This window comes from Hippocampus bargibanti, linkage group LG12 (genome assembly GCF_051943395.1).
Source record: "Hippocampus bargibanti isolate YZ-2025 linkage group LG12, ASM5194339v1, whole genome shotgun sequence".
Classification (NCBI taxonomy): Eukaryota; Metazoa; Chordata; class Actinopteri; order Syngnathiformes; family Syngnathidae; genus Hippocampus; species Hippocampus bargibanti.
Genome location: NC_142745.1, coordinates 12,289,536 through 12,305,701, shown reverse-complemented (window position 1 = coordinate 12,305,701; position 16,166 = coordinate 12,289,536). Strand labels below are relative to the sequence as shown.

The following is a 16,166-nucleotide window of genomic DNA, read 5'->3' as shown; positions in this document are numbered from 1 at the left end:
GAGCAAAGAATTCAATTAAGAAAGGGAGATGTAATGATATGAGCAAATCATATTTGCATGTTCAACTAGTGATGCCTGGCTATAGACCAAAGGAGCATGCGCGCTCCTGCAACTCAGTCTACCCCTCTCCCGGCAAATTGGCGTTTTCATGTTTATTATGTTTGTTAAAGTGCCTTGCATGCTGGGTCCGAGAGGACAGTAATTTCATCTGTGCTGTATGTCATGCATATTAGCATATTTGACAATAAAGCTGACTTTGACTTTTTTGACTTTTGATGTCCGACACCTTCAACGAAGTACAGATGATGGCTGAAGAAACCTTTTCATCGATTGTTCTCTGTATTGTTGTTTTATTGTAAAGTGTCCTTGGGTGTTCAGAAAGGCGCATGTAAATTAAGTGTATTATTATTATTATTATTATTATTATTATTAGTATTATTAGTATTATTAGTATTAGTGTTCATGTTTTCTTGATTTTGTTTGCTACTGGTCACCTATTCTCTTCAGACCTCATATTTTTTGACACAGCTTTTCACTTGGAAATAAAATGCATTATCCAGTGAGGATGCCTATAGCCTCACTACATAAGTAGTGTGTGAGTAAACATTGGCTTTTTGTGTATTACAACTGTAGAGTATTATATTCTTCGTCTGAAGTCAATTGGAAAAAAAACAATATTGATACTTGAGGGCTCAGTGTTTGGTGTCCATAAAACAACATTTTGAGAATATTACAACACCTTCTTAACTCATTCACTGTCAGACTGTGCAAAAATGTATCCACTCCAGTGCCAGGGTTTTTGTCTTGTCACTCAACTTCCAGGACTCACGGAATATTGACTTTTAGGGGGACATAAACAGTCAATCCAGCATTATAAACCTTATACACCCTTCTTTCATCAGAAAAAATAGTTAATTCTTAAATGGTATGGGTCTGGAGTTATATGAGCTTGAAATGAGGGCGGATGTACAAAGTACAATGAAATACATAGACATTAGTTTGTATCGCGCTTTAACAACAGCTGAACCTGAAACAAAGTGCTAACATGGAAAAAAAGGTAATACTGCCTCCTTGTGGAAGGAGAAAAAACATTGCCTGAGGCCATGGCCAGCGCTTTATTGGCACCCAAGCATGAAAAAACATATTCAGGAATGGTGCTCCACGTCATATTTTCAATTTCCGAATAAATTTGTGAATGGCAGTGAATGAGTTAACACCTCAACTTTCAGGTGCAGATAAGTCCGAATAGTAATGTTGCATTACATATCATTGTCGTTTCCAATTCGGACATCCCGTGTAAGCTGGCTCTTTGGTTGCGTTAGATGTAAAAAATAAAATAAAATAAAAATAATAATATCAATGAATCAGCATGAGGCCATTTAATGTTAAATGTCTCAGCATTACCTCCACCAATGGAGACTCACCGCCTACGCAGGCCTTGGTCACTCTCTTAACTGATTGCTACATTTCATCATCCCCCATTGAGGTGTCATTATACAAATGACGGGCAATTCAATTTCAGTTGGTCGTAGGAGGAGGAGGGTGATTCTAATTAGGCCGAAGCTCTCGAGATCGGGGGAAAATATGGGAGAAGGGAGAAAAAAAGAGAGATGTAAATGGCAAAACAGAAGTGCTCCTTTAGAAAATAGCCATTTCAGCCATCTTGTCATATATCACATGAAACCGAGTGCACTCCTGCTCTGATAATAAAGAAATAATTTTGCAATCATTCAATCTTAAGCACTTTCTGCGCCCTTTGTTGCATCAAGCAGTTCTAGATGAAAGAGGAGAGGATCAAAGCATCCTTTTCACCAGTGGATCAGGGACGTCATGGTGCAATGTGCACATCTGCTACAAGGTAAATGTTGAAAGCAAACATGAAGCTGTACTCGCATCCATTGACGGAAGAGATTGTCTCACATCTCCTGTCACACGTAAATCAGCTTCAATTCCAAGCCGCGACCGTTCCACATATGCATCGGCATTCTGCATTGACACTATTTTCTTCTCATGGCAGGTTCCTCAAGCCATGCATCCATCGCATGCATATGTACTGTTCTTATATTAAAGTGAAGCAATGTGCTAATGCTGAGATTCGGCCGATCTCAGCATTAGCAGTCAAATCTCACCATTGGACTCTTTAATTCAAAGCGGCATCGCCGTCGTTCTGTGTGAAACCAAATGAAGTGGCTGCCGTCAGCACATCGACTCTTTATCCTCCTCGTTGTCTCTTCCTCCCGCTTTTCTTATCTTCACCTCGATCACACCGTCATCTGTTTCTCTATGTCACGTCCTCTCTTTTTATCTGCCATTTTAATTACCAATGCTCACCACCAGCATTAATGGAGGGCAAGTGTTAAAATTAGCACATGTAGAAACTGTCATCCAATATCTGAATATCCGTGCTACACTTGTTTTTAACTCATTCACTGCCATTCACAAATGTATTCCCAAATTGAAAATATGACGTCGAGCGCCATTCCTGAATTTGTTTTTTTTTTTTTTTTTTCGTGCTTGGGTGCCGATAAAGCACTGGCCATGGCCTCTGGTGATGATTTTTTTTCTTTTCCACAAGGGGGCAGCAGTTCCCTTTTATCCATGTTAGCGCTTTGTTCCAGCTTCAGCTGGTGCTAAAGCGCTATATAAATAAATACATATGTATTGCATTGCATTTTGGACAGCCACCCTCACTTCAAGCTCATATAACTCCAGACCCATATCATTTAGGAATTAACTTTTTTTTCTGATGAAAATAGAGAGTCTAAGGTTTCTACTGAAACTCAATACAGTATTCTGTGGTTCCTGGAATTTCAGTGACAATGACAAAAACCCTGGCACTGGAGTGGACACATTTTTTTGCACATTGTCTGGCAGTGAATGAGTTAATTAGGTGACGAGAACTTACCTCAGATCCTATGCTTACAGCAAAAAGCCAAAAACCAAAAAAGGGCAATATATCTATTTTTTAAGTGCCATGAATCATTTCATTTGTTTACTAATCATTTGAAAGTATCACACACGAGGAGAGTTGTTGCAGTTTGTGATTGGTCTTTCTCTGTTTTTTTTATGATTTGCTGCGTTAATCCTCAATTGTCAAACAAACACTTTGAGAATGTCATTTCGCCCCCCCCTCCCCCCATCTCTTTCCATCACGCTAAAGAGACGTATGACGCCATGCAGATGGTGTGCGATGTGTTCGAGGAAACGAGATAACATTACAGTCACAGGATTTCCTATTCAAGTCGTTTTGCTCCAAGATTCATTCTCTCCAGATGCTGCAGGTAGTTAAAAAGAAGAAACGACTACATCTCCTGTCAGCCATCTGTCGTTTTCCGCCTGATGCCAGCCAGCTAGCCAGAGGCTGAGGTTTTGTTTGGCAGAGCTGGGCGATTATTACATTGTTGTAACGCCGTTGTTGTTGACAAAATGCCTCGTAAAAGACACAGAAGCTGTTTTTAACACCACACGCTAAGTGAAAGTGGACCATCTGTATTATTTTCTTAGGATTGTCTGGGAGAGACTCGGGTAGTTATTTACAAAGACATTCACTTGAGAGCTAAACTTCGCTGAGTACTCACCAGGTCAGTTTGTTGGGAAAATTCATCTGGTTCCACTCCAATCCCATAGGTGGCAGTAAAGCACGTTACAAGGCGGAGTTTTACCTGGATTGAAAGGGGTTGAAAGGGGTCACTGACCCACATTACCCTAAGAAAAGCAGAAAAAAACGATTCCTTCATTTTCCTTGACCAAAATATAACGGCTTCTTCTGTTGATTTTGCAGATGTGTAACTCATTCACTGCCATTTGTTTGTTCGGGTTTTGTTTTTTCTGCTTTTGAAGCTTCGGTCAGACCTTTGGCATTGTTTTTCCCTCCCACAAGTGGCCACCCCCATTTGCACGTCAAATTACTCCAGAATCACATAAGCTAGAACAGGGGTGTCCAAAGTCGGTCCTCGAGGGCCGCTGTGCTGCCTGTTTTCCAGCTCACCCAGGAGCAACGCACCTGATTCAAATGATCAGCTCATCAGCCAGCTGTAAAGCAGCATCAAAATGGTCCTGATGATTTGAATCAGGGGCATTGCTCCTGGGAGAGCTGGAAAACAGGCAGGACGGCGGCCCTCGAGGACCGACTTTGGACACCCCTGAGCTACAACATAACTTTTTTTTTTATTAAAGAAGTGAGTCTCAGTTTTCTTACGCTGCATTGAATGATTTTTTTTGTCCTAAAACTCAATATTCTGTGTGTCCTGCAATTTCAGACATGTGCAAAAATATGTCCACTTCACTGCCAGAGTTTTTGTCATTGTCACTCGAATTTCCGGAGACACAGAATATTGAGTTTTAGGACTATATAAATATTCAATACAGCATAAGAAAGACTCTATTTTTTTCATGAGAAAAAAAGAGTTAATTCCTAAATTATATGGGTCTGGAGTTATATGAGCTTGAAATGAGGGCGGCTGTCCAAAATACAATGCAATACATACACATTGGTTTATATAGCGCTTTAACAACAGCTGAAGGTGGAAGGAAGCGCTAAGATGGAAAAAAGGGAAATGCTGCCCCCTTGTGGAAGGTAAAAAAGTGCCAGAGGTCTGGCCAGCACTTTATCAGCACTCAACAGCATATTTTGAATTCCCGAATAAATTCGTGAATGCCAGTGAATGAGTTAAGTGGCAACTTGCGACATATAGCACACTTTTGTCATATAGCTCCATCTGCAAAATTTCACGGAAGATTTTCATTGCGCCTCTTGACATCAGAACAAATAAACACATCTGTCTTCATCTAAAATTATATTGTTTTCCCATGTCTCGGTTCATCCACTTGAAGTAGAGTAGCCATTTTACGAGGAGGAGGAAATCTTTCCATGGTCACTTCCTGTTAATATTGTAACACAATGGTATCCTATAGCCACCATCCTGAATGTCTTTATGGCATGTATGATGGGAACCTTTTGCCTCTCAATTTGGTCTGTAGCAACTGCACAACATCCTCTGTGTGTCAAACTGTATATTTTATCCGATGACATCATGGCACCTGGTTACATTTAACCACTGACAGAACTCAACATAGTAAGTGCATTAGTATACTGTACACGTATGTACTTTATGCATGTATAAGAATATCTATTAAAAAATGAGTACATATGTTTTTCCCTGTGTTAAGTATATCTAAATCGTTTGAAAGAAACTATATAAATATGTTATTATTATTATTATTATTATTATTATTATTATTATTAATTAATTTTACTGTACATAGTGCATGTATGAATATGCTTTTTTATACTTGCACGATATACAGTTCTCTCTATATGAAACATTTTTGCAGTTAAACATTTCAGTCTTCTGACATTTCTATATGCATAGAATACTTTGTTTTTATCTTTCAAATTTCCCCATTGTGGGACTATTAAAGGCTTTCTGATTCTGATTAAAAGTATAAGGAATTATTGTAGACAAAACAAAGGGAATAAAACTATGAGACTGGAATCATTTACTCATCATTTACATTCACAATGTATCGAGTGATATTTATTTATTTATTTATTTATTTATTTATTTATTCATTGCTCCAGGACAAAAATGCACATTTGCCGAGACCAAAAACGCAAATGTCAATGTATATAAGTAAATCAGAGCACTAATTCATTCATATAGATAACCTAAAAAAAGATCCGACAGACGCTCCCCAACTTACGAACGAGATGCATTCCTCAGGGGAATTTGTTCGTAAGTTGCTTCAATGCTATATTTTATATGGAACGTATGTTTAAGGCGTATATAAGTATGTTTAAGGTTGTATAAGTAACGTGTATTGGTTTGTACTGAAAAATAATCATTTAATAAAATATATGCTCTATAAACATATGACCATGTACAATTTCGTAAGGTGAATTTGTTTGTAAGTTGCTTCAATGCTATATTTTGTATGGAATGTATATTTAAGGCATATATAAGTATGTTTAAGTTTGTTTAAGGCTTATATAAGTAACCGGTATTGGTTTGTACTGAAAAATAAACATTTAATAAAACATATGCTCTATAAAGATATGTACATGTAGAACCGGACAGAATACTAAATGTTACTTCAAAAATGTTCGTATGTACCGTTGTTCGTAACTCGGATGTTCGTAAGTAGGGGAATGTCTGTACTTTTTGTCTTAAATGTTCTAAAATGTGTAAATTTGAACAAAGCTAATCTTTTCACACTTGATGAACTTCTTCGATTCTGTTCTGCAATCCAACCGGCAGGGTCATGAGATTTATTTTCAGAAATATCAGCAATGTTCGACCAATGTCATTCATTGGTCATACATTGCTGAGTGCATATTGTACACATAGAGCAGTACCATAATGTATACATACACACAGCATGTATACAATCACTGAGTGATGGGATTTCCCCTCGTCTGGGGCAGCACATTCCTCTCATCAGTGCGGTGTGATGTGTGCAAGTTTTTTTTTAGTTAAGCCAAGAAGAATGTTGCCTAAAGAAAACACATGTGTTGCATTAAGTGTGCCACATCTGTGTGCTGCGTACTATAATGTGAAACGGCTAACGTTACAGGTAACTATATCCCTTCAGCTGTGCCTGGAGGCTTTGCAGTGCAAGGCAAAAAAAAAACATTGTTTGAAGAGTAAAAAGTGTTAAACTGCTTACTCGATGCTTGGGGGAATGATTTTTGTATAAATGTTAAATTGAGAAAAATGAATTTCTTTAGATTGAACAAAAATTTTGAAAAAACAATCCAAGCGTTTATAAATCATCAAAAACTTGGAACAAAAACAAGCTAGCGATCTTAGCTGGCTATCTGGCTAACTACCTAGCTAGCTATCTAGCTGGCTATCTGGCTAGCTCTCTAGTTAGGTATCTATTTGCTATCTATTCGCTATCTCGCTGGCTGGCTAGCTATCTAGCTGGTTATCAATTAGCTTAATAGCTATATAACCGTCTAGCTAGCTATCTATTAGCTAGCTACCTCGTTTTCTAGCTATTTGAGTTACTTCCGGGTTGAGTGAACATGTGTTCACTGACAGAAAATTGATTATGTGACTGTAAAGTGATCTTGAGAGTTTTGAAAGGCGCTTATAAATGAAATTTATTATTATTATTAAACAATTACAAATGCAAGGCGATGAAAGCTACCTAGCTAGCTATATAGCTGGCTATCAGTCTATCTATCTAGTTAGCTCTCTATTTGCTATCTATTTGCTATCTATTGGCTGGCTGGCTATCTTGCTGGTTATTGATTAGCTTAATAGCTATCTATTAGCTAGCTAGCTCGCTTTCTATCTATTTGAGTTACTTCCGGGTTGAGTGACCGCTGGCACATATGGCTGCCACTGCTCACATACAGGAAACTTATCCTGTGAATGTGAATTGACCTTGAGAGTTTTGAACGGCACTTATAAATGAAATGTATTATTATTATTAAACAATTACAAATGCAAGGCGAAGAAAACATATTAAGGCCCATTAGCCAGCCCTAGCAAAACCTTTGCCGAGTGCGAAGAGGCAAGTGTCAATGGTACACTTAACAATGTGGTACACCAAACACACATGAACATCATCATCTTTCCCTCAAGAAAGTCCACTTGTAGTATCCTGATATTCTCCATTAGCTGATCGTCCCATTAATATACACATTATTCCATCACTGCTAATAGGTTAGCGTATATAGCACGCTGTTGCTTTTATCCCTTAACTATTATCTTCTATGCATAGTATGGAAAATAAGCTTTGGCACACATTGTTTGTGGGTTTTTGAGCACGGTAATTGCATGGTAATCACTGTGCATTCACAGCATGCATACCCATAAACACAATCTGTTTATAGCACATATAAGATAAACACCGTGCAAGGCTGCTTATGCTTGAGTATGGACTGTATTCTCACTGAAAGGCAATCTGAATGCAAAACGTGTATGTGTGTGCGAGTGTGTGTCCCTTTTTTGTTGATCATACTGCATGTTTTTGTTGTATAAGTGAAACAGTTCGCAATCCACATCACGATTGGTGATTCAAGAACACGCAAGCCGCTTCTATGTGCAGGATGCAGCTCGTTTGGAATGAATGGATCCAGTTGTGTTGACAGTCACTCGTCTGACTTCCGTACAGGAAGCAGGGGTTTGGGTCCCCATATAGTAAGACTTTGAATGTACGTTATTTCATTGCGTGCCCCTTTATTGATCAGTTGATCAATCAGGGTGGGATAGTTTGATGACATTAGTCTAAGTCTCCAGTCACATATGTCACTGAATAGGATGAGCAGAAAATGGAGTACAGTAAATGTGGATTGCAGCATACTGAGACCACAAAAATACAAAAATAAGCATCTTTTGAGCATGATGGTATGAGCCAAATATTAGATACAGCATTGATATTACATTGCTTTTTCTATTTTAACTCATGAACTGCCAGACGGTGTGCAAAAATGTGTCCACTCCACTGCCAGGGTTTTTGTCATTTTCACTCAAATTCCAGGACTCACAGAATATTGAGTTTTAGGACTACACAAACATTCAATGCAACGTTAGAAACCTTAGACTCTCTTCTTCCTTTAAAAAAAGACTAAATTCCTCAATGATATGGGTCTGGAGTTATATGAGCTTGAAATGAGGGCAGCTGTCCAATATACAATGTAATACATAAATATTGGTTTATATAGCGCTTGAACAACAGCTGAAGCTGGAACAAAGCGCTGACATAGAAAAAAGGGAAATGCTTCCCTCTTGTGGAAGGGAAAAAAACATTGCCAAAGGCCATGGCCAGCGCTTTATCGGCACCCAATCATGAAAAAACAAAACCCGAACAAATTCAGGAATAGCGCTCCACATCATATTTTCAATTCCAGAATAAAATGTATTGTCTGTTGTTTTTTTTTTTTTATCAGAGCAGATACAGCGCTGCGGATCGAGGCGTGAGGCTCTACAGTTCTCTGCCCATGCGCCCCACCACTGACGGAAAGAGACTGCCATCCTCTGGGGTAAGTCTTGTTGCATTTTGTTCCAAGATATTAGTTTCAGCGTCTGGTCAATTCGACCCGGCTATGGAACAAAGCGCTAACATGGGAAAAAAGGGAAATACTGCCCCTTGTGGAGAAGAAAAGAAAAACATTGCCGGAGGCCATGGCCAGTGCTTTATTGGCACCCAAGCATGAAAATACAAAACCGGAACAAATTCGGGAATGGCGCTCTACGTCATATTTTCAATTATCAAATACATTTGTGAATGAGTTAACTACAGCGTTTTGTCGAAATAGACCGCAATGCAACTCCGTGAAGTTTTAGCCAGGCTGCACTTGCAAATAACTTTTGACTTTGACAAAGTGCTGCAACGCTACTTTCCACTCGAAACATCACCACTCTCTTTAGTATTGCGTGCAAAATCATAATTACCATCTAGCTTGCCTTGCTTTTATGTGACAAAGGAGAGACAATGGCAGGGACAATAGAGCAGAAAAAAAGAGACAATTTAATTTCATCTGGCGTTGCACTCGTCGCAAGCGCTTTTTAAATTATCTGCTTCGGGGAATATGGGAGTGGGGGCGCTGTGTCTGCATCAATACGGATTGTTAGTGCCCACCCTTTTTTTAATTACAACAGAAATTGTATTGATGTTTCATGTGCTACATTATTTATGAAACCAGAGAGAGAGAGCAGGAATGCTAACAAAGCATTTCGAAGAAAGCCACCTGCTCCATATCTAAGGCGAATTCTCCTCGTCGTTAAGACCGAGAGAGAGACACTCGCAAATCACTACGATGAGTTCTGTGTCAAAGACAAGTTTGACGCTTTAAAGATACATATCCGCCCGCCCGCAATGGATTCTCATATCCTCAAAGTCTGCATGCAAATCCAAGCGCATAAGTAAGAGGCCATAGCATCTTCAAATCATAAAAATTGACGGGTACAAATTTAGTGCAAGAGTAAAGAGATGATAGCGGTGCTCTTGTTTAAAGACTCGCTGATGTTTGCATTTACAGACGAATTGCAAATGGTGCATGAGACAAAATTCTATTTATTCCACAACAGATTTCGGTAAACAAGTCATATTTTTTTATCAAAGCTTGCAGGAAAAAAGGAGGTAAACAACTTAATCTAAAACTGCATGAGGGGAAAAAAAGCTTCAAATTTTTGGAAGCAAATACGGCTAATCTATCCATAGTGAAGATATTTAAATATGTCTCAAACCAAAAAAAAAAAAATGAAAAATATCCTCAGACGCTAAACCAAAAAGTAAGAAAAGTACTCTAAGAAATAAACAACTTGAATTTCTGGGACAAATACAGTTAACATCCGTTCCGACCAAACGGTCGTAAGTCGAAATGGTCGTAAGTTGAAATCCATTCAAAATGTTGAATGGAGACTCAGAAGCTAAATGACACGCAAACACCCCCCCCCCCTCCCCTGGTGCCATCACGATCATCGATTGCTGTGCGAGAGTGAGATGCTGGTTACCTGGTCAAAATTGTCCGAGGCGTTGCCGGCCTGCTAGCGCGTTGCGGTGCCAGGCGTAGAATTATTTGTTTTTAAAAATAGGGTCTGGAAGTCATGGTCGTAAGTACGGGGGGTCGTAAGTTGGATGTTACCTGTATACACAAAAAAAAAAATCCTCCCCCTCCAAAAAAAAAGGGTGACAGATTTCACACCAACAAAATAAACAACTAATCGTATAAATCAATAATACTGTACATCACCCAAAAATTGGAAAATATCAATTGAAATCCATATCTTTAAGAAACAAACCCAACAAATGCTTTCAGGTATGTAGATATAGTGTACCATTAAAAAAAATCTGTCAAAAAAAGGAGTACAATTTTTTGGGAAGGGGGCGGGGGGCTGTAAAGATGTCCATGGTGGACTCCAAAAATGCAGGCAGGACGGAGGAGCTGGAGTATTTGACACATTTTATTCAATAAAGTCAGCAGGAACAAAATCTCAAACAACCAGCAGAAACGTCCAAAGTAGCAAACAAAACCAGGAGTAAAGCATCGCAAGATGAAACAAATCCATCTGTGACTTTTGGGTTTATTATTTCCTATCTATTTTTGTTGTTGTTTTAACTTCAAGATGGCGCCGATAGAGTGTCTGCCTTTCCAGCAGCTCCTGTATTTTGTTTTTGTACTTCTTCCTTTCCTCTCCCTTTAATCGCTTTACTGCTGTGAAATGTAAATTTCTCCACTGCAAGACTAATAACGGCTAATCCAATCCATTACATACAGTAAAGTCTCGTTATATCGATATTCTCGGGAGTCTGAAAAAATATCGATATAACCGGACTATCGATATATCTGATCCTGCGGCATGTAAATTTTCTCCTTGCGTTCATAGAAATAGTATCGTAATAAGCAGTACTATCGATATAACCGATATAACGAGACTTTACTGTATTTTGAAATCAGAACAACTTGGGAGTCAACCAGGTTCCCATACGCCAGTCAAGTATCCGTTTGCATTGAGTGTGCATGCAGAGCAATGCAAAGCATTGAACATGCAGAATAAAGAGAACACGGTTTTCCATTGGACTAAACGGGTTCCTGCACCTTCCTTTACCCTCCCCCCATTCCTCTCTCTTTCTTCCCCCGTTGCATTTCCCTGATCTGGATCTCTGTCCACAACCTTTAGCGCTAACACCAGCTACCGCTAGTACAGTTAAAAGTGGGCTGAGCACTTCCGCCGCAGCCGCCTACTCTGCTTCGAAACCCTCCATCTCCAACACCTCCTCATTTCCTGTCAAGGTGGGTGAACGCAACCTTCGCCCACGGAGTGCAGAGGCTTGACCTCGATGTTTCCTCCTGAGACACACAAAGAATATTCTTCGGGGAATTTAATCGGTGTTAAACATCATTCAAATTTCTTTGTCAAACTGGATTCTTTCTCAGAATCAGAATCAGAATCATCTTTATTGCCAAGTATGTAGAACACACAAGGAATTTGTTTCCGGTAGAACACGCTGCACTAGTATCGTCGTCAAAAAAACTGCTACTGTTGAAGAGTTCAAAGAGTTAATGGCTTGAGGGAAGAAGCTGTTTAAATGTCTTCAATGCTGCTTCAATGCTGGTTGATGTACAAGTAGATTTGTACGTATATATTATATTTGGAAAACGTTTTCATTCATTGAAGGTGAGGCTTATACTACGGTGCGCCTTATATATGGAAAAAGTTTGAAAATACACCATTCATTGGGTGTGTGCCTTATACTCCAGTGCGCTTTATACACCCGAAAATATGGTACTTTGCTAACTATAAGATATGATGCAATTCACTTCAGACAATGTGCAAAAATGTGTCCACTGCAGTGCCAGAGGGTTTTGTCATTGTCACTTGAACTGCAGGAGTCACGGAATATTTACTTTTCGGACTACATAAACATCCAATGCAGCGTAAGAAACCTGAGACTCTCTTCTTTCATCAGAAAAAAAGTTAAGTCCTAAATTATATGAGGGCTGCTGTCCAAAATAATAATAATATAATAATAATAATACTACTACCTCTACTATTACTACTACTACTACTACTACTACTACTACTAATAATAATAATACATTTCATTTATAAGCTCCTTTCAAAACTCAAGGACACTTTACAGTCACAGGATATTCTTTTGTGCGGGTCAGCAGAGGCAGCCACACACGCCTGCATTCACGTAATATAAAGTAAAAAAAAAAACAAACAGACAAAATGTACATCCGGTCAACTCGGTCAAAAAAAAACAGAGAAAAGGACGTTCCTACAATGCAATCCATACATATTGGTTTATATAGTGCTTTAACAACAGCTGAAGCTGTAACAAAGTGCTAACAAGGAAAAAGGGAAGTGCTGCCCCCTTGTGGAAGGAAAAAAAACATTCCCAGAGGCTATGGCTAGCGCTTTATCGGCACCCAAGCATGAAAAAAATGAACACATTCTGGAATGGAGCTTTACATTACACACATTACTAAACAGTGCTTAAAACCAAAATCAGGCAAGTAGTAGTTTGCATTAATAATTGTGTTTTTTGAAAACAACGCCTTCTAGCACAGACTTATTTTCCAAAGTGCTTACAGTATACACTTTTGTTGTTGTTTTTTGAGCTTTATACACATATACACACATGCGGAGGGTGAAAGTCTAAAATGTGCTGCATTGATAAGAGGACGGGAACATTTTAGCAATTGCTTTTCATGCATTTGGATCCAGCACATGCCTTTCACTTGCTGTCTCTTTCCAAGAGGATTTGAAGCCTTGCATAGTCAATTATGTTGAGAAAGAAAGAGAGAGTGCGAGAGAGGAATGGAGCACCATATTCCATATTTTGGCGAGATATTAATATTGCATGAGAACTGTTGTGTAGCGAATATCTAAGAGAGAGGGAGCCTATTAAGGAGACAGGAAAACATGTGACACAATTACACACTAGAAGTAGATTCCCTCCATAGCATCCATAAGCATATTGTTTTAATTAGTGTATTTCAGATTATAATAGGACGTGGTTCAATTTTCCTTTTACTCGGCCGGAGTGGTGTGCTGCTTTAATTGCGCCAAGAAAAGCGGATTTCAGGCAGTCAACTGTATATAGAAAACCAATAAAAGCAAAAAATAGACAATTCACCCCCCTGCCCCCACCCAAAGTCCCAGATAGAACTGTGATACATCAAGGATTGAACAATGGGATGACGGGATCATTATTTTCTGTGCGTCCTCGCTGTCAGACTTGGATTTGGGCTACTAAGTGGCTCTGATGCCGGATGACTGACGGCTCTTTTCAGGTCCACAAAGATTGTCAAAAAAATATTTGATTGTAATCAAATGATTATGTTTCTATACAGTACCAATTTAAAAAAAATGCAACATTGGGCTTTTTTCGGACATGAACAAGGCACAACATTATTTTTTTTCATCCATACAATCTTGACTTGGCAGCCCGGTAACCAAGTGGTTAGCACACTGGCTTCGCAGTGCAGAGGTCGTTAGTTTGAGTCCTGCTCCGGTCTCCCTGTGTGGAGTTTGCATGTTCTCCCCGGGCCTGTGTGAGTTTTATCCGGGTCCTCCAGTTTACTCCTACATTCCAAAAACATGCATGACAGGCTGATTCAACACTCCAAATTGTCCCCAGGTGTTCAGGGTGTTCCCCACCAAGTGCCCGAAGACGCCTTGGATAGGCTCCAGTACCCCCCCATCTCCCTAATGAGGATTAAGCGGTCAGGAAAATGGATGGATGGATTAATCTCGATTTTCTGCACCGGGCTGAATAATAAACCAAAACAAATTCTGGAAAACAATATATATGTCAAATGTTATTCAAATGTCAAAACCAGCCAAATGTGCATCAAAAGTCAAACAGTTGAATAAAATGTGAGAACATTTTTGACCAAATATAAAGCAAACACATTGTACTGTATGTTAGTTGAACATATTCCTTATAACCCGAGGATGTATCTTCTATAGTAAAATGAACAAATATAAATAAATAAATAAATAAATAAAAACATAAATAAATGACATTTTTATGGATTCAAAAATAAATGCAAAAAAACAGCAAGTTTTTATTTTGGAATCTTAAGTGTCAACTAAAATGAAATATGTCAACATCTTGGTTTTTGACATATTTTCAAATCAGAAATTAAATCATATTTTCCTACCGCAAACATCGAAAGCCTGCTCATTCGATCAATTCCAACGTCCAATGTTGGGGGATAGTATCCCTAAAAATGCAGGCATATATCTTATGTATTAAAAATTAATAAATAAATACATAAATACATACATACATACATAAATACATTCGTACGTACATATATAAATAAATAAAAATAAATAAATAAATAAACTGACATTTTTTTATGGATTTAAAATAAATGCAAAAATCAGCAAGTTTTTATTAGAATCTTCTGTGTCAAATAATACCAAAAATGTCACATGTCAACATAATGGTGGTTGACATATTTTAAAATCTAAATTAAATCACATATTTCCCACCGCAAACATCGAAAACCAGCTCATTTGATCAATTCCAGCCATTGTTGAGGGAAAATATCCCTAAAATCTCAAGCATATATCTTCTATATTAAAAAGAAATACATAAATACATAAACAGAGTGAACGCTGGCGCGCGTGACTGCCGCTGCTCACCCACAGAAAAACGGATCCTGTGACTGTAAAGTGACCTTGAGAGTTTTGAAAGGCGCTTAAAAATCAAATGTATTATTATTATTATTATTATTGTTCTTGTTAGATACATAAATACATATATACATACATGAATAAATTCATAAAAAACTGGACATTTTTCTAAAATAAATGCTTTCAGAAATAAAGTTTTTATTGGAATTTTATGTGTCAAATAAAAAACATGTCAACATATTAGTTGTTGAGATATTTTTTAAAATCAGAAATAAAATCACATTTTCCCACCCCAAACATCGAAAACCTCCTCCTTCACGCTCCTCTCCCATTGCATGGCTCGCCTTATAACCAGCTGAAAACACCCCCGAGAGCCATGGCCTGAAGTCGACACAGTCAGTTAGCCTTGGCACTGGGGGGCCGAGAGGGGGGAGGGGGGCTTACACGCTGGGCCTCCGACACTGAACAAGTGCATGGTGACCTCACAGCACCAGCTGGGCCTTGAAGACTTATTTAAACGGCCAATTCTCTGCGGTGGTATCATCGGCCATGCTGCAAATAAGGCCCTGCAAAAAAAAAAAAAAAAAAAAAAACAACGGAATGGAGGAAGCCAATGAGCATTAAGCATGGAGGGGGGAGAGCAGAAAAGAACACAGTGTATACACACACAGACACACACACACACACACACACACACACACACACACACACACACACACACACACACACACACACACACACACGCACGCACGCACGCACGCACGCACACACACACACACAGACACACACACACACATTCCCTGCCATATCAATGTAGTTGGCTCTCTCTGAAATTCAAATGGGAAGAAGCAAGGGAAGGCGGAGGGGAGGGAAAAGAGCCAAAGATGATGAAAAACGAGAAAGAAACCTCTGGCTTGGGGGGGGAGGGGCCTTCCCCAGAAAAAGAAAAGCCTCCATCTATGTATTAGTGCTCTGTAAATATTACATGAGCTCTGCATTCGTTCACTTGTTTGGCATTACTTCCACTGGATGGCTATATTATTTTAGAAAGCACGC

At 38.8% G+C, this 16,166-nt stretch overlaps 1 protein-coding gene across 4 annotated transcripts in view; it reads left to right on the top strand.

Annotated features, from left to right (window-relative positions):
* tox2 (TOX high mobility group box family member 2) overlaps positions 1 to 16,166 on the top strand; it is a 118,738-nt gene that overhangs the window by 17,005 nt on the left and 85,567 nt on the right. For all 4 annotated transcript variants that reach the window (XM_089010917.1, XM_089010920.1, XM_089010916.1 and 1 more), the window contains exon 2: positions 8,900 to 8,992. In XM_089010917.1, the coding sequence (XP_088867043.1) occupies positions 8,900 to 8,992 (93 nt within the window). The remainder of the gene's footprint in view (positions 1 to 8,899; positions 8,993 to 16,166) is intronic.